Source organism: Sinohyriopsis cumingii, chromosome 6 (genome assembly GCF_028554795.1).
Source record: "Sinohyriopsis cumingii isolate HCF-2022 chromosome 6, ASM2855479v2, whole genome shotgun sequence".
Classification (NCBI taxonomy): Eukaryota; Metazoa; Mollusca; class Bivalvia; order Unionida; family Unionidae; genus Sinohyriopsis; species Sinohyriopsis cumingii.
Genome location: NC_142966.1, coordinates 39959041 through 39980335, shown reverse-complemented (window position 1 = coordinate 39980335; position 21295 = coordinate 39959041). Strand labels below are relative to the sequence as shown.

The following is a 21295-nucleotide window of genomic DNA, read 5'->3' as shown; positions in this document are numbered from 1 at the left end:
AAAATGGGATAAGAAATGTATGACTTATTAGGAATGATAAAAGGCTTTATTGAAAAATTCATTAATGTATTAACACTTTTTGCCACGAATGTAGTATTTGTAAACAATCACACAGATGCTAAGATGGACAGCTTTCTTTTTCAGAAACCCTTGCCATGAAGGGTCTGACCCTTAACTGTCTGGGTCGAAAAGAGGAGGCGTACGAGTTTGTGAGGCGAGGTCTTCGTAATGATCTGAAGAGTCATGTCTGTATCCTTTGTTTCAGATTAGTTAGGAGTAGAATTTGAATATTGTTTCCATGATTCACGACAGTGTCAAATTGTCTTTCTTTATGCTGGTAACATGCCTTTATTAGTCTGGTATAAATCCATGTTGATTTTGCATATTATTTTGGTATAATCCATGTTGATTTTGCCTGTTATTCTGTTATGAATCCATGTTGATTTTGCCTAACTTTCTGGTATGAATCCATGTTGATTTTGCCCATTATTCTGGTATGAATCCATGTTGATAGGTGACAAGATACAGACTAGTAGCAGAAATAAATGTACGTTTTTTCATACATTCTCCTGTAGTGATGGTATGTAATATGTAGATTGTGCTTTGTTTTTATGCAACTTCTCATTAATAATTACGCTTATACCTTACTAAGAAGTGGCATGTATGGACTATTGAAGAGAGTGAAGTGCTTGCATTAGCTTCCTTGTAACAAATGGACTTGTAATAAAAAGTATGAAATTCTAAATAAATAATGGTGGCAGTATTCTAGACAAAACAATCTTGTTATTAAAGAGAAACACTGGTCAGCCCTGAATCAGCACCAGTTGGACAAGTGATTGGAAAATTCACCAACTACCAGAAAGAAAATAAACTTTTGCCATTTTGAATTGAGCTAGTGAATTTTCGACCCCTTTCTCAGACTAAAGGTCAGGGTCAAAGCTAAGGAAAATTTAATCCTGTCTTGTTCCTTGCCTGAAAGTATTTAAATAAAACTTTGCGCATATATATTATGATTGGATGAAGCGTCACATAATAGCAATGCTCTGGCCTTGTCTGGAGTGGAAGTTTTGAGACAGTGAATATATTGAATGAAATGTTGAGCATTTTGACATCATTACATGACTCACACATACCGTAGACTTGCACTCTGTGCAAGATCATGACCAGGGAGAGGGGGATATAATATATTTGTACTGTTATAACTTTTGAACAGATTAAACAACTTTATTGAAAATGGGACTCATATATATCTTCTCATGAGAGTCACGCATATTCAGTCATTTTCCTTGCCCTCGGGCAAGGTCATAACATCCATTATTTTTTTAATTTACATTAGTTTCTTCATCATGACGACATTGGGAATAGTTGCCCTCAAAAGAATGCAGATAAAATAAATTCATGGTGCTATATACAGGATTAAAATATCAAGTTTGATGAGATACTTTGTGTGTTGAAGACTTGCATCTTTATTTAAATTGCAGCCCGAAAACTAGTATCTGACTTACAGTGCGACCCTACACTGTCTTGGCCCACATAAGCCAAGCACTGATCCAGCAACTAAGTCTGACATGGAAAATTTGTTGAACTCCTACAATAGATGTTTGTTTATAGCCGATGTTGAGAAAGGAAGATTTGTCTTTGATGCAAATCAAGCTTAGATCAGAGTGCCACATATCACCTGCTAAATTTGCCGATTTCCAGTGACATGTAACACCTGTTTTAAAATCAAAGAATCTACTTTGGTTAGTTGTGTATTTTTTTAGGGTAGCTTAACCCCACAAGTAGTACCTGCTGAAGTTTAATGTACTGTATGTTACATTTTTGTTAAATCTTCCTCATCCATTAAAAACCTGACTTTTGTATCATCTCCTTAACTGAACCCTAGGCTGGCATGTTTATGGGCTACTGCAGCGTTCCGATAGAAAGTATGATGAAGCCATTAAATGCTATAGGAATGCCTTGAAGTGGGACAAGGTACGGTTCAATCAAAATTGCTGTTTACAGAGTGATAGGTGATGGTTTTTATTTTTTGGCATTTAGTATCGTTATATCATCCTATTTTCAAATTTGTTAAGTACAGCATAGCTAGGTGCCATTGTCTCAGTTTTGAAAATGAATTGTACTCTGTTGATTATTTAGAGAACATGATGCATAATACATTTTTTTCGATAAATCTTGTAGATGTCACAAAAATTGTATCCCATTTGAGCTTTTCTGATTATTGCCCATATAATTTTATTTCATTCATCCATTATCTGTGTATTAGCACAAGCTTATCACTACTCATCCAAGAGAGGTTTCTGATTTCATTCTTCCATTATCTGTGTATTAGCACAAGCTTATCGCTACTCATCCTAGAGAGGTTTCTGCCATGAAACTGCACCAAGTCATGGAAGATGGTATATTTTGATGCAGTCCATCCATGCATACATATAAGCACATCCATCTAGTCATACATATGGAGTGAGTTGTGGATGTTATATGATGGAATATGTTTGAGCAGATGGATATTTTTAAACTTCAAAACGTATCAGATCAGAAGAAGAAAACAAACCAACACAACTTCAGAAATGCCACCTCTTAAAATTTTGCCTTTAGTCTTGCAGAAATGACCCATAAAATATGAACTTAAGAATAGAAGTAAGAACATGGGGGAAATGGTTGTTGCCAAAAAATCCGGATAGTTAATCCATGTTTAATGTGGATCCAGGTTTCCTGTTAGAATTAAGTCATTAAGACGCATAGGGTTTGGAGCTGACGTTTGAGCAACTGTATATAAGGTCTTCATGTACTTTACAAGCTTTTCAGTTGAACATAATGTTGAAAGTTACACATGTAGACTAGTTGAAATGAGTGCTGAATATAAATAATTTTTCAGTATATTTTGTGTTTGTATTCTGTTCTAAATGATATGGATTTTGGCTTTTGTGACAGAATTTTTACCTGTTGCAGAATCAGGATAGTACGTGCGGTAATTCTGGGATGTAATATATAGCTTACGTTTTTCACCCAAATTACACTTTGTGCCACTTTAAATTGCAATAATTATGCTTATACCTCTGGGGGTGGGGTGGGGCTTGGCATACATACATACACTTGGGTCACTGATGGTCTTTTGGATGTAGATTGGGCTAACACTTTATGAATTTTGATTATGCTCCAGGGTGTGGGGTCAGGGGCGATTTTAAATGAAATTTCAACTAACTCTGGATTGTATGTCTTGCATGTCTGATAATTGGCATGCATGATCAATGACGGAAAGTGTGAACACGAGTTAGACAGCGGCATCTGGTTATTCCCAGGGGATCTTTCCCCACCTCACATAATTTTACTCCTATGCCATAACAAAAAAACATTGAGATACTCACCCTGAAATCACGTATAGGTTTATGGGGGCATGAAAAGACACATTTATATTATGTGCAATTGATGTCAACATTGACCCTGTATGCACCCTTTTGATTACCCACAATGTGTTACAACTTTGAAACTATTGAGATTCCCACCGAAATCATCATTTGAAATTCACTTTATTTGAAATGACAAATTTATGCATTTAACTGATGTTGGCCACGTCATTAGGACTTGAACCATGGGTCACAGCGTGAAAACTGTCTAGATGTCTACATTATGACTATGTACACACACATTGACTTAAAAAAACAAATGCACATGCCCAACTTAAATTTGCCTTGGGGCATTTCATACCCTCTAGGACTGCCCAAGCGGCTCAGACTTGGACATGGAGTTAACAGCAGGGTTATGAAGGGATGTGTACTTTGCAAAAATATAATTTTAGTCATGAATTTGTTGATCTGTATGCCATCGCTATATTACGGTGGTCTTATTTCACATGTATTTTGTATCCAATTACATGTTCTTTTGATAACTTTCAGGATAACTTGCAGATTCTGCGAGATCTGTCCTTGCTTCAAATACAGATGAGAGATCTGGAAGGCTACAGGGTAAGTTGAAGTTCTGTTGGTACCAGCATTCAGAGAAAACAAGAAATGCAAGACCCAAGTATCATTTTTATTGTTGGCAGCTAAGGCAGTGACATTTTTGTTTTCAAGCATATTAAATATTTACATTTCAGGAAGTGATAAATAACTAGTCACCTATTTCATCAGAATCAGTTAACTATGGGTGTTAATCTGTTCGAGAGATATTCATTATTTTTCATGCAAAATGTCTTTTTTGCCAAGCAGCATACATTCAGTGTTCCCTGAATTGACAGAATTGTCAGTGTAACCAGATTATCTGAGATAAACTATGAATGTTTGGAAATGGTGACATATAACCAAGTAGAAATAGTTTATGGAAGGTCAACATACCGATCACCTTTGCATGCATATCCACCCAGTGATTTATCCCAACACCCTGATAATTTAGGTAATTTTACAAATTTTACTTAATAGCTAAATCAAAGGATGGCTAGACAGAAAGGGGGCCTTTGATTTATTAACATGCCCTAGATTAGATCCCAGAGAAGCTTTAGAGGAGCAATTGCCATGAATGTATGGCCAGTGATAACACATGAAATAAAACCATAAACTTGCAAAAGCAGACATACCTACCGTCCAGGTCCCTCTATGTTCTGGAAAATTCTGTGTTCCAGAAATACAGATTTTATCTGCACATCCCAGAAAAGGCAGTGTGAAAAATTTAAAACTAAACAAGACCTATATTTAAAAAAGTGAAGGTTGATGCTCATGCAAATCTCTTTTCATTTCAGTGATCTCAGATTTCTAGATTATTTCCTGGACACACAATGATTTTTAATTCATCAGACTGGAATACTGAGGTGTAATGGATTGTGGGTTTCCCTAAATATTTGTACAGTGTTTAGGACTCAAATATTGTAGTCTTAACATTCTGCCAAGTTATGATTGCTTCATCTTCAGAACTAATTTGATTATTCATTATGTTCAGATATTAAATCATAATCTTATATAATGCTGATGTGAAAAATAATTTTCAAACCTTCGTTGGAAATGACAATGAACTTACACAACCGATAATACTTAAAAGTGATTGGGACTGAAATGATATTAGTTGAGTTAATAAGAGAGCTGAATTTGCCTTTGTCTTCACTGAATCAGTTTACAAAAGCATTTAACAATATTTAAAGCCTCGGAAGTACCGCAACAGTTTCAGTGATTGAGATGCAACGGAATGGCTGTTCTGAAAGAAACTGTTGCTAAGACATCATTCACCTTGGCAGAGAAGATGAAAGCTAGGCCTTTCACTATATCAAAAGATGCCAGCAATGAGAACAGCAATAGTAAACAAATTCCTATAAGAACAGTTGATCTTGATTCTGAAGAAGTCCATTCTGAAGTTCTAGCAGTGCCTATTTGTGAAGGTTCTGCCACAGGAGTGAAAATATTTTCCCTGATAGAGAATGCGCTCAATGGCATAATATTCCATGGGATAACTGGTTGGCACTGGGGTCTGATAATGCAAATGTGATGATTGAGAGAGAAAACGAGAATACTGACAGTTGTATTGTGAGAGTATTGATAAATTTAATTAACTGTATGATTTATCCCAGAAAATAAGTCTGTCTTGGTTTTGACGTTGTGTCCCTGAAATGGTAGTTTTAGGTTAAGCAAAGCTGCAAAAATACCAACCCAGTCCACACAACCATCCCTATCCCCATCATTCACACCTAAAGGTCGCAAATGATGAGTGACAATTGATCCTTCAGACAAGCAACAAGGGGGAGTACTCGCCCAAAATAAACCTTGTCTGCTAATATGAAGTGATTCTTGATGATCTGATGCTAATTTAATCTTAAATCTGGCTTGGACTAGGGTTAAATACATGGTCAGATCTTGTGTTACATGATTTGATTGGAATCAGGGGGTGGGGGGCTAGAATTTCATTAAGCCTGAGAACCTAGAAATGACCAGCCAAGATTTAGCAGTTTTTGCAGGGCTTAAAATGAGCAGGAACACTTGACAGTTTTGTTAGCATACTTTGTCACTGAGGAAATCTAGCATTTACCACATTAATATTAGCATTCTTTGTCACTGAGGAAATCTAGCATTTACCACATTAATATTAGCATACTTTGTCATTGTGCAAATCTAGCATTTACCACATTAATATTAACATGCTTTGTCATTGAGGAAATCCAGCATTTACCACATTAATATTAGCATACTTTGTCACTGAGGAAATCTAGCATTTGCCACATTAATATTAGCATTCTTTGTCACTGAGAATATCTAGCATTTACCACATTAATATTAGCATACTATGTCATTGAGGAAATCCCGCATTTACCACATTAATATTAGCATACTTTGTCACTGAGTAAATCTAGCATTTACCACATTAATGTTAGCATTCTTTGTCACTGAGTAAATCTAGCATTTACCACATTAATATTAGCATACTTTGTCACTGAGGAAATCAAGCATTTACCACATTAATATTAACATACTTTGTCATTGAGGAAATCTAACATTTACCACATTAATATTAGCATACTTTGTCATTGAGGAAATCTAGCATTTACCACATTAATATTAGCATTCTTTGTCACTGAGGAAATCTAGCATTTACCACATTAATATTAGCATACTTTGTCATTGTGTAAATCTAGCATTTACCACATTAATATTAGCATTCTTTGTCATTGAGGAAATCTAGCATTTACCACATTAATATTAGCATACTTTGTCACTGAGGAAATCTAGCATTTACCACATTAATATTAGCATTCTTTGTCACTGAGGAAATCTAGCATTTACCACATTAATATTAGCATTCTTTGTCATTGAGGAAATCTAGCATTTACCACATTAATATTAGCATTTTTTGTCACTGAGGAAATCTAGCATTTACCACATTAATATCAGCATTCTTTGTCATTGAGGAAATCTAGTATTTACCACATTAATATTAGCATACTTTGTCACTGAGGAAATCCAGCATTTACCACATTAATATTAGCATACTTTGTCACTGAGGAAATCAAGCATTTACCAGATTAATATTAGCATACTTTGTCGCTGAGGAAATCTAGCATTTACCACATTAATATTAGCATTCTTTGTCACTGAGGAAATCTAGCATTTACCACATTAATATTAGCATACTTTGTCACTGAGGAAATCTAGCATTTACCACATTAATATTAGCATACTTTGTCCTCGAGCAAATTTGGCATTTACCACATTAATATTAGCATACTTTCTCATCGAGCAAATTTAACATTTACCACATTAATGTGACCAGCAGAGCATATGGGATAGACTTTTGTGCACTTTCATGCAGCTATTTGTTCATTAGCACAAGTTCGTTATTGCTGTTTCTACTTGGAGGATTGCCACTAAGTGGCCTTATTATGTTATCACTGCTACTCCTGAATGGATAGCCATATCACATACATGCCAACCATTACACTTTTGGCATAATCATTACACTTTTTTCACTAAATTATGCCTTACATGTAAATGTATTCGGATTATGCATTTTCGATATATCCTCCCCTCCCAAAACATTAATGATTTATTTTCTCGTTTTTATTAACTACCTGTTAACCCCACAGACCATATTCTAGAAAAGATGGCTTCTATGTAACTACAACATAAGAGTACGCTCGTCCGTAGACTTGCATGCACTTTCCTAACAGTATTATGTTCTATTTATAGCAGCTGCCCTATTTCCTAGAAACATGCTGGTTCTACTTTCAAACTTTTGACCTAGGTTTCTATTTATAGCAGCTGTATGGCTTAGTTAGGAAAGAACATACTAGTTTTTCTAACTTGTAATCTTTGCTCACAGATTCTTTGTTCAAATTCATATCTGGTACAGAACCAGATTGTAGGTATTTGTCACTAAAAGTTGTCGGATTTATCTAGTTGATGCGTGTGTTAGAGCAAAAATGTTTTTCAAATAATTTTGCAGATGGATTAGGAAAAGACGAAAAATTGATTCAGAGATGAATACATGAATTACACAATATAGCGTTCCATTCTAGGGCAGCTTCACACCCCTTGCAGGCTGTGTAGAAATGATTTTAATATTGGTCATGATAAAACAAAGAAACTTTGAATTAGCTCATTTTATTAACTCCATTACTAAGGTAACTTCTTTTTTACAGCAGAACTAAATTGTGTTCACAAATTTTTATAAATGCAGAGGCAATATGTACCGAGTTCTTAATAGAACACAGACTACCCCTAGCGTTAGAGGACTACGTTGGTCCTTTGTTCAAACGGATGTTTCCTGATTCCAAAATTGCAGAAAATATGCATTGTGCAAGAACAAAATCATCTAATATTGTTACGTGTTTAGCAGAAGATACTTCACTTAAAATTGCAAAAGCTTTAGAGAAGAACTAGCCATGAATGTATGGCCAATGAAGACACGTGAAATAAAACCATAAACTTGCAAAAGCAGATGTTCCTACCGTCCAGGTCCATTTCCAGAAATACAGATTTTGTTTGCACATCCCAGAAAAGGCAGCTTGGAAGATTTAAAACTAAACAAGACCTATATTTAAAAAAATGAAAGTTGATGCACATGCAAATCTCTTTTCATTTCAGTAATCTTAGATTTCTAGATTACTTCCTGGACACTCAATGAAAAATTATTCATCAAACAGGAATACTAAGGTGTAATGGATTGTGGGTATCCCTAAATATTTGTACAGTGTGTAGGACTCAAATATTGTAGTCTTAACATTCTGCCAAGTTATGATTGCTTCATCTTCAGAACTAATTTGATTATTCATTATGTTCAGATATTAAATCATAATCTTACATAATGCTGATGTGAAAAATAATTTTCAAACCTTCGTTGGAAACGACAATGAACTTACACAACCGATAATACTTAGAAGTGATTGGGACTGAAATGATATTAGTTAATAAGAGAGCTGAATTTGCCTTTGTCTTCACTGAATCAGTTTACAAAAGCATTTAACAATATTTAAGGCCTCAGAAGTACCACAACAGTTTCAGTGATTGAGATGCAAGGGAATGGCTGTTCTGAAAGAAACTGTTGCTAAGACATCATTCACCTTGTCAGAGAGGATGAAAGCTAGGCTTTTCTCTATATCAACAGATGCCAGCAATGAGAACAGCAGCAGTACACAAATTCCTATTGTTAAAAGAACAGTTGATCTTGATTCTTAAGAAGTGCATTCTGAAGTTCTAGCAGTGCCTGTTTGTGAAAGTTCTGCCACAGGAGTGAAAATATTTTCCCTGATAGAGAATGCTCTCAATGGCATAATATTCCATGGGATAACTGGTTTGCACTGGGGCCTGGTAATACAAATGTGATGATTGAGAGAGTAAATGAGAATACTGGCAATTGTACTGTGAGAGTATTGATAAATTTAATTAACTGTATGATTTATCCCAGAAAATAAAGGTCTGTCTTGATTTTGATATTGTGTCCCTGAAATGGTAGTTTTAGGTTAAGCAAAGGCTGCAAAAATACCAACCCAGTCCACACAACCACCCCTATCCACATCATTCACACCTAAAGGTCGCAAATGATGAGTGACAATTGATCCTTCAGACAAGCAACAAGGGGGAGTACTCGCCCAAAATAAACCTTGTCTGCTAATATGAAGTGATTCTTGATGATCTGATGCTAATTTAATCTTAAATCTGGCTTGGACTAGGGTTAAATACATGGTCAGATCTTGTGTTACATGATTTGATTGGAATCGGGGGGGGGGGGGGGGGGGGCTAGAATTTCATTAAGCCTGAGAACCTAGAAATAACAAGCCAAGATCAAGCAGTTTTTGCAGGGCTTAAAATGAGCAGGAACACTTGACAGTTTTGCTAGCATACTTTGTCCTTGATGAAATCCAGCATTTACCACATTAATATTAACATACTTTGTCATTGAGGAAATCTAGCATTTACCACATTAATATTGGCATACTTTGTCACTGAGGAAATCTAGTATTTACCACATTAATATTAGCATACTTTGTCACTGAGGAAATCTAACATTTACCACATTAATATTAGCATACTTTGTCATTGAGGAAATCTAGCATTTACCACATTAATATTAGCATACTTTGTCACTGAGGAAATCCAGCATTTACCACATTAACATTAACTTACTTTGTCTTTGAGGAAATCTTGCATTTACCACATTAATAATAGCGTACTTTGTCACTGAGGAAATCTAGTATTTACCACATTAATATTAGCATTCTTTGTCACTGAGGATATCTGGTATTTACCACAATATTAGCATACTTTGTCACTGAGGAAATCAAGCATTTACCACATTAATATTACAAAGTACAAAAGCAAATACACAGACCCTATCCTTTTCCCCATTGTTCAAACCCGAATATTGCAGATGATGATTAAAAATTGATCCTTCTGACAAGTAGCAAGGGGGAGTACTCGCCCAAAATAAACCTTGTCTGCCAATATGAAGTGATATTGATGATCTGATGCTAATTTAATCTTGGATTAGGGTAAAAAGTTACGAAAATCTTGTTATCACTGCTTCTTCTGAATAGATGATAAATCAGTACGAGTTCTTCACTAAAAGACTTATGATAACCATTTGTTTCCAATATGAAAATGGTGCTAATCTGTTGAACAGTAGCCATCTGGAAAATCTAACACCTTTACTCCTCCTGAATGGAAAGTCATGGGGTTTTCACCCAACTTTGTGTAATGTCTAGTTGGTCCATCTATAGTATGAGATATTGTGATGCCCTCTATCTATAGTATAAAATATTTGATACCCTCTAACATTCATATTATGATTTTTATACCTTCTGTCCATTCATGGTACATGATATTGTGATACCCTCTATCCATCCATAGTACGAGATATTGTGATACCCTCTTTCCATCTATAGCAGTGCTGTCCAACCTTTTTGACACCATGGGCCACTGAAAAATGTTTTTCTTGAAGCCGAGGACCACAGCAGAAAACTGAAAAGCAACGATTATATAGCTGCTCGAGCTCTGGCGGGGCATTTAAAATCAGTCCATGGGCTGCAGGTTGGACAGCACTGATCTGTAGTATGAGATATTGTTATACCCACTGTTTCTAATATGAGGCATTGTGATGTAGTATGAGATATTGTGATATCCTCTGTCCGTCTATAGTACGAGATATTGTGGTATCTTCCATCCATTCATAGTACGAGATATTGTGGTATCTTCCATCCATTCATAGTATGAGATATTGTGATACCCTCTGTCCATCTATTGTGAGATATTGTGATATCTTCCATCCATTCATAGTATGAGATATAGCAATACCCACTGACCATCTATCCATATGTTAGTCCATTACAACATTTCTTAAACAACTGACTGAAAATTTAAAAACACTTGGTAATTCTGCTTCCCTTGGGATAACTGCTTGTAGTAGGGTGTACTCATATCTCTTGCATCTGGAAGCAGTGGAGGGGTAAAATGAAAAAAATCAAATTGTATTGGCATTTGCAAACATTTCTAGATGAAATCTGCATTTAAGACCACTGGGTCTTTGTTTTAGGGTTAGTGGTTGAGATGAGATTGAAATAAAAAAAATGGAGTTGCATTGCTCAGTGGTGGGTGGTTGGGTATGCAGTGGGTGTTAAAATCTGCAATAAAATGAGGGGGGGTAGAGTATGGAAGGTGTGTTGAAGTATGCAGTAAAATGTGGGAGTTGTTTGGTGGTGGGGAGTTGGGTATGGAAGGTGTGTTGAAGTATGCAATAAAATTGTGGTGGGAGTTGTTTGATGGTGGGGAGTTTCGTATGGTTTGTTGAAGTATGCAGTAAAATGAGTAGATTTTGGGTTTTGTGTTAGCAAGCTCATGTTATGAATGTCAGGTGTCCATTTTTACCAGGATCTGATATCAACAGATGATAATCCATTTATGACATTCTTCCTTGTGGACAAAGTTCGGAACTACTTTCCAGGATACTTTATATGTTAGTTTTTAGAAAGTGGGTTCTTATATACAGATAAGGACATCCGTTCTTCTGTCAGTTTCACTTTCATCTGAGCCAGAATAGTTCTCTTTTGTTTTATTTGTAGGCTTACACAGTTGTCCTAGTTTGAAATGGTAAAAACAATGACTAATGCTAAAATTTATTCATAGGACACCAGGTACCAGCTTCTGGTGTTGAGACCAGGGCAGAGAGCTTCCTGGATTGGCTATGCTATGTCCTACCACCTCTTGAAAGACTATGATATGGCAATCAAAATTCTTGAGGAATTCCGCAAAACACAGTTGGTAAGTATTGCTGTTTATGGCTGTCCTTAACATGTGTAAATAAGTGTTGGTAACTGTTTTCTCGGTCAATACTTTATACTGGTAAACAAGTGTTAGTGTTGCTTTCTGTGCCTATCATTAATGTAGGTAAATAAGTGTTGGTAAGATTTTTTTATCATTTCCTATCTGTAATAAAGGTAGACAACTGTATGTTCAGATTTGGACAGTTTCCAGAAGAGGTAACTGCTCCGGTGGCCTAGTGGTTAGAGTGTCCGCCTCAGATGCGGAAGGTCATGGGTTCGATTTCCGGCCGAGTCATACCAAAGATTTACAAAAATGGTACTTACAGCTGCCTCGCTTGGCACTCAGCATTAAGAGGTTAGTTTTAGGACTGGTCGGCCTGGTGTCAGGATTATGTGACTGGGAGGGACATTGTGCTACATGTCTGCAGCATGATGCCCCAGTGTTAGGCATCACTATAAACTGCCACACTGCAGACATCATAGCAATATGACTGAATGTTTTTTAAAGCTACGTTAAAAAAAGTCCAAGTCCAGAAGAGTTGCTTTACAAAAGCTATGACTAACCGCTGCCTTGCTAGGCACACAGCATTAAGGGGTTAGTGTTAGGACTGGTTGGCCTGGTGTCAGGATATTGTAGCTGGTTGGGACATAATGTTATATGTCTGCTGCATGATGCCCTAGTGCTAGACTTCACTATAAACTGGACCGCTCTGGTGGCCTAGTGGTTAGAGCATCCGCCTTGGAAGCGGGAGGTCTTGGGTGCGAACACCAGCTGAGTCATACCAAAGACTTACAAAAATGGTAATAACAGCTGCCTCTCTAGGTGCTCAGCATTAAGAGGTTAGTGTTTGGACTGGTCAGCCTGGTGTCAGGATAATGACTCGGTGGGACATCATGCTACATGTCTGCGGCATGATGCCCCAGTGCTAGACATCACTATAAACTGCCACACTGCATACATTGTGGGGATGTGACTGATTTTTTTTTTTAAGTTACGTTGAAAATCCTAATCTTACACACACACATTATAAACTGTCACACAGCAGACGTCATAGCAGTATGCCTGAAATTTTGTTAAAGCTTTGTTAAAAAGCTAAATCACAGACACACACAATAGCTACGTGCACAGACAAAAATAATCTTCATGATGTGGAAGTTATAATTCTAAGGTCAGTCAGTAATTTGAGATGATTATCAAGAACATATGTGCTACATGTCTTTGTAATGCAGAGTTTCACATTTTTATTATATACAGCCATCTTTACTGTGAAGACATTCCCCAGATAACATTTTTCTTGCATCAACTTCATTTGTGTAGATTCATTTTCGTCACTTTCTTTTTCATTTGCTTTTGTTTATAAATCCAGTATTGCTTATTTGATACATTTTATGTCTGATTTTCCAGCCTAAACCATTTGACTATGAACACAGTGAGCTGCTGTTGTATCAAAATATGGTGATTCGGGAGGCAAGCATGCTTGATGAAGCACTGAAACATTTAGAAATACATGAAAAGGAAATTGTTGACAAATTGAGCTTGCAAGAAATAAGAGGTAAGTAGAATTTTCAGACATTTACTTCCATTTTGCTTATGGCGTTTTCTTATTTAAGAAAGATTATTTTTTATTTTCTGTTTAGCTGTGGGAATAAAGTAATCCTGCTTTAGACCAAAAGAGCTTATAAAATGGCCTGATGTCTGTCATTCCAAAATTTGTCTTGTGATATCCTTTGTCGGTCTGTCTGTTGGCACAAGTATGTTATCGCTGTTCCTCCAAAACAGTTTGGAAGATTGTCTGAAAATTGTCCACACACATTCATCCCAGTTGGTCCTAAATAAAAATGGTGTTGCTTCGACAGGCATTATATCTGCCACAGCAGCCACCTTGAAAATCTTCTTGTTACGTCTTCTAAATGGATGTCATTTGAACATGTGGGATTCACTAATAGACTTGTGATGTCTGGTTGGGCCTAAATAAAAATGATTCCACTTGAACATCCAAATACAAATGCCACAGTGGCCATCTTTAAAAAAAAAATATGTTTATCACTTCCTTACCTCATTCAGTGGTCATATGGGGCTTTCACTGAAATGCATCATGTATGGCCACCATAGCAGTTTTAGCTCTTCTTATTGCTACTTCTTTTGAAAAGAAAGTCCATTGGCAGTTGGTAGTTGGTCTGAAATAAAAATCATGCTAATGTAAAACAGAAGAGTTCAGCTTCATTTACTTCCACGGTCTGGAGAGTTATGGACTTTCTAACCTTCCTTCGTCATCAGTTCATTGGTGGTTCTACATTGGTACATACACCAGTATGTCATTTGAAAACTCCAGCAGTTGGTAGTGATAATGGCCGCTTTGGGGATGATAAAGCCACACAGATGTATTGTGATCGGATGTCCTTTGATGACACTGGGCAGTGTGCGATGTTGTTGCCATGGCTTCAGTCTTGGACTTTATCTCCATGGTTATCTTCAGCATGTGGAACAGAGATTCTCTCCTCCCACAATGAATACCTCAGGGCATGCAGGGGAAGCAGTTTCAAGAATGGCCTAAGTCCTGAACAGAGCCGCTGAACACATTTTGGCGAATCCTGTATCCACAGCTATAATTTACAGTTGGCAGAACACAACTCAGTGCTCTCTGCCTGCCATTTCATGAAGGACCACCATAATGCCAATCATTGAGCACAGCCTTTATCTTCTTCTAATCAGCCTTTTAATGGCCAGATTGAACACGTTTGCAAACAAGCCACTGGGGAGACCAGTTTCTCTTTCTCTCCCCCCCCCCCCCCCCCCCCAGCATTGATACATGGATAGTACAGGAAATTGACAAAATGACCAAAGTGCCACACATAGGACACCAACCTCTGCCCACAGATTTTGCAAACCTAAGTGGATAAAGCACCATGAGGGTCTTACCATTCATTCCAATGATTCAGGGTTTTGTCCATAACTTTTCTTGGTACCAATGTCTGTGGCACTCTACCTCCAGTCATCAACCTAAGTGCCTTCAATCAATTCATTCATGACCCTTGGTTTTCAATGGAAACACCTCTGTGCATTTTGGGATGCCAAGAGGGAGACTTCGCTAAAAGTGTGGACTTTAAAGACCTTTTTTTCCCTATACATAAGGCATCCAGAATGTTCCAGAGATTCGTCTATACCATTTCAGGGCACTCCCATAGGGATTCAACATCAGGCCATGGGTCTTCACTTGTATGAAGAATTGAGTAATGGCGCATGTCCGGACCATTTCTGCAGAGGCAATATCAAGTTATCTGGACAACATCCTGCAGAAACATCAGGTGCATTATATCTAAACACAACATGATAACCCTGGTTACACTGATAATTAATGATAATTAACAGCCTGGGCTTCTTGTCAACAAGGAAGAATCTGACCTAGTACCATCTCAACAATTTGTTCACCTAGGTTTGGAGTTCAGTACACATGCATCATTGTTCGTCACCATGAGGATTGGGCATTGAGAATCCTAACCATGTTTGCTTCTTTGCTTTCAAGGAAAATTCTATTTGTACAGGAATTCCTTCACCTACTTATGGTTGGCACTGGCTTTAAAAATGTTGGCAAAAAAATCGATAACCTCAATATTTTCTTGCCAGTTTTCACAAATGTTGCCATTTTCATAATACAGTACTATCAGTTTATCTCAATATCCTTAGGACCAAGGTAATATTGTCGACATAGGCAGATGTCTAGATAAGTATGGGGAGGCAGAGAAACTTGCATATAGGTGAAATTTTTAAAAGCTGACATGTCATCAGTGACTAGAATTGACGCAGAGAAAAAATGGTAATTTTTATTAAATGAAGACAACTAATCTGAAATACACTTGTATATTGACAACTTATATTTGTGTAGTACACTCCACAGTGTATTAAATAATATACATGCATATGTTAGAAAATTCATGTATCAATCAAATCCCATTAGAAAACACAACTAAACTGTATGTATAAAAAACAGAGGTCCGCATTTGATCTGAATCCCATTGTCAACAAACACGTTTTACAGAACAATTCACGGTGATATTTATTATGCAAGTAGCATGTGGCTGTATAGTAATTTATATGCTTCACATACATGTACTTAAATTGGACTTGATTTTGGTCAGCCAGAGGCAACTACCATGATGCCAAAGCTACCATGGGGATGAGGCTATACATCACCAAATGAAAACATGTGAACAAATTAAAAAGTTTAACATTCTTGTGATATGCCCCATATTTATTTAACTCAAAGGCCAGATATCTATTGTTTGAAAATACTGGAACTTTAATTTTGGGTTTTGTGTTGTCAATGGTAACGATTGTAAGCATGAACATTTTTGTTGCACACATGAAACTTTCATGGCACAATAAATATGTTCCAATCGCTATGAAAAATGAAACAATGCTTTTATTTAAGTTTTTAGTTTGCTGCTGACTTCCTTTCTTCAGCTTGCTTTGATGAAGGTTCATATGTTACTGAAAGTGCCACTAAAGGCCCTCTTTGAAGGACCAAACAAATGCCCATTTGTTATTGCTGCAGCAAAATCACATAGTTGTAAAACATTGACGGAGCTGGAAATTTTTTAAAATTTGCTTAGCATATACACAGAATGATTAAAGCTTCAAAGGTAATCGGTTTTCTTTGAAGTTTCAGCAAAACTATTTTTTTCTGGTACATTTTTCAAAATGATAAAAATATGTCATCTGGTAGATTGTTATCATTCCCGTTCCCACCTTCAGAGGTGGTCGATTGTAGCTAGTCAGGTTCTAAGGCTAGACATCAGCATAAGCAAATTATGATATAACAGTGCTATGTTAGGATGGTTTGTCAATAAGGATTTGTTTATATAACACTAGATTCCAGTGCAATTTTATATCCAAGTTTGCGGCTTCCTGTCACGGTGCCTTTCAATTTCTCCACTCCAAACCCAAGACTGTATATCCAATTTTTAACAGCCAAAAATGTTGTCAGCAAAAATATTGCAGTTTGCGATGTTGGCGAAGCCCAGTGCAATCCCAGCTACTATGCTATCTCAATGCAGTAGTGGACCTCATTGTCCTGGGTTGCCTTTTTATATGCCCATTGCAAATGATTGTTGTCCCACTGGAGGCCAAATGTTTACCCACCGGACTAGGCTGTCCCCATAATTCAGCAGATATAACTGCCCGAGATTGCAATCTGTTCCAAGGCAAGTCAAGAGGGCTGCAGAGCCCACCTACTACCATCCTTTTGGGAAGCCAGCGGTGCATGGTCTTCAGAGGAACGCCATCTGCATATCAATCTGCTGGAGTTGAAGGCCATTTTGAAGACCTAGTTCAGGCTTTGAAGTGATACTGTAGTAGAACAGCCCCATTGCATTGTGGGGGATCACATCTTTTTCTATATTTTAAGACAGGACAGGAGGATATGTCAACAAAACTATCTTGTTCTGGTTTAAGTGGGTTATTTGCTCCGCATATGGAGAAATAACCCCAGCTCAGATGAACTACTTATGTATTTCAGCTTGTGAGGTTACAGCACTTGGCCACCAGCCTAGCATTAGACCAGAACTGTTTGCTAACTGACATCATTCAGGCTGTGGGTTGGAGATCACAATTCCACATTCTCTAGCTTTTATCAACATAGGTCAGTAGAGAACTTTAGCTTTTGTTAGGTAAAAGTAGTATCTGGGTGGGCTGGATTTGTGAGGTACTAGTAGTTCATATTAGGTATTATAATTGGGTAAGTATTCTCAAATAGATATTTTACTAGGAAAAATGTATTTCTTCAGAAGATGTGGTATGATATATAGTTGGCACTAAACAAAATGGTATGATCTGACATCAGTAAGGAACATATTGAAAATGTTATCACAATTTCACCTGAAGTTAGTTACATAAAAATGGACTCTTTGCCCAAAAAATTCTAATGGTGAGTAGTTCGTCATTACTAAAAATGGTGCCAATCTTACATCCAGTATGGTTGTCGTGGTGGCATTTTGATATAACTGTAACTTTAGGTAAAATAGTGACAAGATTTTCAATATGTTCCTTATTGATGTCAGATCATACCACTTATCAGTTAAAAAGAAGAAATGATTTTTCTTGAATTCCTGAAAATAAATTTTGGACAGTAGAGCTTCGTTATCTTTGAGGGACTCTTGTTTGGGTCTTTGTGGGATTTGATGAGACTTTTTTTTCTTCTCCAGATTTATTCTTAATGCAAAAAGTTGAAACCTGTTATTTACATGAACTTGTATTATTTTCCAATATTGAATTAGTAATTGTATATTTATAAATGATTGTTGACTTTTATGACTAAAACAGTCATTGCATCAAACCCTTATAACCATGCTTAAAGTTGAAGCATTTTTCAGGTAGCTTATGATGCATTGTAAAATTCTGCTGAATTCAGTTGATGAAATCTCTGGAAGATTCACCAGCGTTTATTCATAGTAGCAACATGAAAAATCCTATGTCCATGATCTTTAATGTAATATAGTTTCTACATCATTTACTTGTTTTATTTTTTGTATGGTATGATACCTAAAGTGTCTACCTTGATATGCTAGGACTGGTGTCTTCTCTGTATAGTAGAAGATGGTGTTATTTTTAGGTGAGATATTTCATTTCATGTTAACTTGATCATAATTTTGAAGGTTGTATTCACTGATAGGTCATAGAAAATGAAAAATGATCATAGAGTAAAGTTTTCCTTCTTACTCATAGTAACCGATATGTACAGACTCCTTATTGGAAAAGGAGATCGGGCCTGGAAATCATACAGCTTGAAAGCTTGAGATTGAATTAGGGAATGAAAACTTGCAAACTGTATAATTTCCAGACCCACTATTCTCAAAACATTTTGCAGTGGAACTTAATCTTAGATTGTATCATTTCTAGACCAAGTATTCTCAAAATACTTGAGAGAAAACTCCAGCTGAAGTTTAGAACCCAAATTTCAGGTGTGATATTTTTTGGTGCACAAATATCATGGAAATTTAGCAGTCTGTTAAGGGGGCCCAAGTTAAGAATAATCTGAAAGTTATGGCCTTTTCATAATTAACATAATTGTTTGCCACAGTTTGTGGAATTTTGCTCGAGTTCTTACTTCTATGATTTTGGTCTGGCCATATTCAGTATAGTCAACTTACATTGTTACAACTTATCGTTATGTGATTAGAGTTTGTGCTGCAGTTTGTAAACATAATTACTTATGTTTAATTGTTATATTATTGTGGAAGGAGCCACACTTCAATATATCATTTTCCAGGGGAGCTGTACCTGAAGCTGGACAGGAGGGAAGAAGCAGCAACTGTATACCGAGAACTGATTAGTAGAAATCCAGAAAACTGGGCCTACTATAAAGGCCTTGAGAATGCCTTTCAGCTAGGTATGTCAGAAATCTATGCTACATATAATTCTGTAATGGGGTGTGAAATTCATTTTTTATCAAGTTACAAATTTGCTAATACCAGGATCAAAATTAGGTAGTAAATAGGTTAAAAAGTAATTACTTTCAAGCCCCTGCTGTACCTTCTAAATATATTAAAGATGTAGTCTACATTCAGTTTGCAAAGAAATTGATGTTCTTACTCCCTGTACTGGTAGCCAGCATCTTTCATTACAGACTTGTATCACACTCTACCAATTCATTGGTGGATAATTTTGAAACCACCTTCTATTGCAAGTAGTGAATTTGAATTGGAATGCCAAACATCACTACCTGCTAGTGCTCATTTTCAACCGTGCAGTTTTAGCCATGCTCTGCAACTAGTTGATGAATGGGGGGAAAAAAGGCAGATTTTTGTTTAGTCTGTAGAAGCAGATGTTTGGACTATTTCCGTTAGATAATAGGATTGTGATAATTATGCAGAAGATTTAATTGTAGAGTTTTGGCAGAAGTTTGATAGTGATCATTTTGGCATGCATGTCCAAAGATTAACCTCATTAATCATTTTTTACTTTTCATATGTATCTTTCATATCCAAGATTACATATTTAAATTTATTTGGCAGAGTTTATCTTCCTGAAGATTTCTTTTGAGCAATTTTTGTCTTTAGATTTTATATAACTAAGTTTTCAGCTGGCTCTATATAACACCATACATACGTGTACAACACTCATACACAAACAAATTTTGTGTTCGTCTTTCGATTTTGGATTATAGACAAGAGTAACATTCATCAGACCATGGCTGCTTGTTTAACATGGGAGAGTGGATGACAAAGACCTTGCTATGGCCCTATCATTTTGTGTGGAAGAACATAGCAGTTTACTTATTGAAATATGTTGTACAAAATTTGATTGTTATCAGGGTTTCCATTAACTTGTTATTTTATGGAGTCCTGAGGACCCCCACATTTGAGTTTTATAGGGTCCTTACAAGATGTTAAAGGGTGCTACTTCATAGTTTCTACAGTAAGTTGTGTCTGTCTGAGTGTGTGTGTGTGTGTGCGAGAGAGAGAGAGAGAGAGATTACACAAAAGCATTATGGCTTGCATGTATGCATTTAACCCCAAAAATATTTATCCAGATTTGCAACCGGCATTTTGTCCAAGTCTCAACGTGAAATCAAGAAATGGTAGTAATATTAATTATCTTCTAATTTAATTTGAATCCGTAGCGTGTCATCCTTTGAGATCACGTGCACTATACTTATTTGGCTATGCTCTGAAATGAACAAATGCATAATTGATAACCATGACCCCAACAGATGGCATAGAAAATCCTTGATACCTCTGTTTTGAGAAACCTAGACCTTTTCAGCAAGCTGGAAATTGACTTGGTCAGCAATTTTTATTGCTTCCTACAGGACTTAGGCTGGGGTTTTAATGCATCATTTTTAATATTATTGCATCATGGAATGCACATTTGTGCATTATCAAAAGCCCTGGATATATGTGAGATGATGACAAAGTCAATCCATTCTCTGAGTGGACAGGGGTTAGTCAGGGAACACACAGCCAGGTGTTACGGGATGGATTGTCAATCTAGGATCCTTGAGGTTCTCTCCAGGATCTAAGGGAGACAAGTCTGTTCCTGTTCCCCAACTCCCTTGTTGAAACCAG

At 36.6% G+C, this 21295-nt stretch overlaps 1 protein-coding gene across 1 annotated transcript in view; it reads left to right on the top strand.

Moving 5' to 3' along the window:
- The window catches only part of LOC149796755 (N-alpha-acetyltransferase 15, NatA auxiliary subunit-like), a 95280-nt gene that overhangs the window by 7575 nt on the left and 66410 nt on the right, over window positions 1-21295 (top strand). The window contains exons 3-8 of the mRNA XM_089961409.1: window positions 145-249; window positions 1886-1974; window positions 3897-3965; window positions 12096-12230; window positions 13638-13785; window positions 19498-19617. Coding sequence (XP_089817535.1) covers window positions 145-249; window positions 1886-1974; window positions 3897-3965; window positions 12096-12230; window positions 13638-13785; window positions 19498-19617 — 666 coding nt within the window. The remainder of the gene's footprint in view (window positions 1-144; window positions 250-1885; window positions 1975-3896; window positions 3966-12095; window positions 12231-13637; window positions 13786-19497; window positions 19618-21295) is intronic.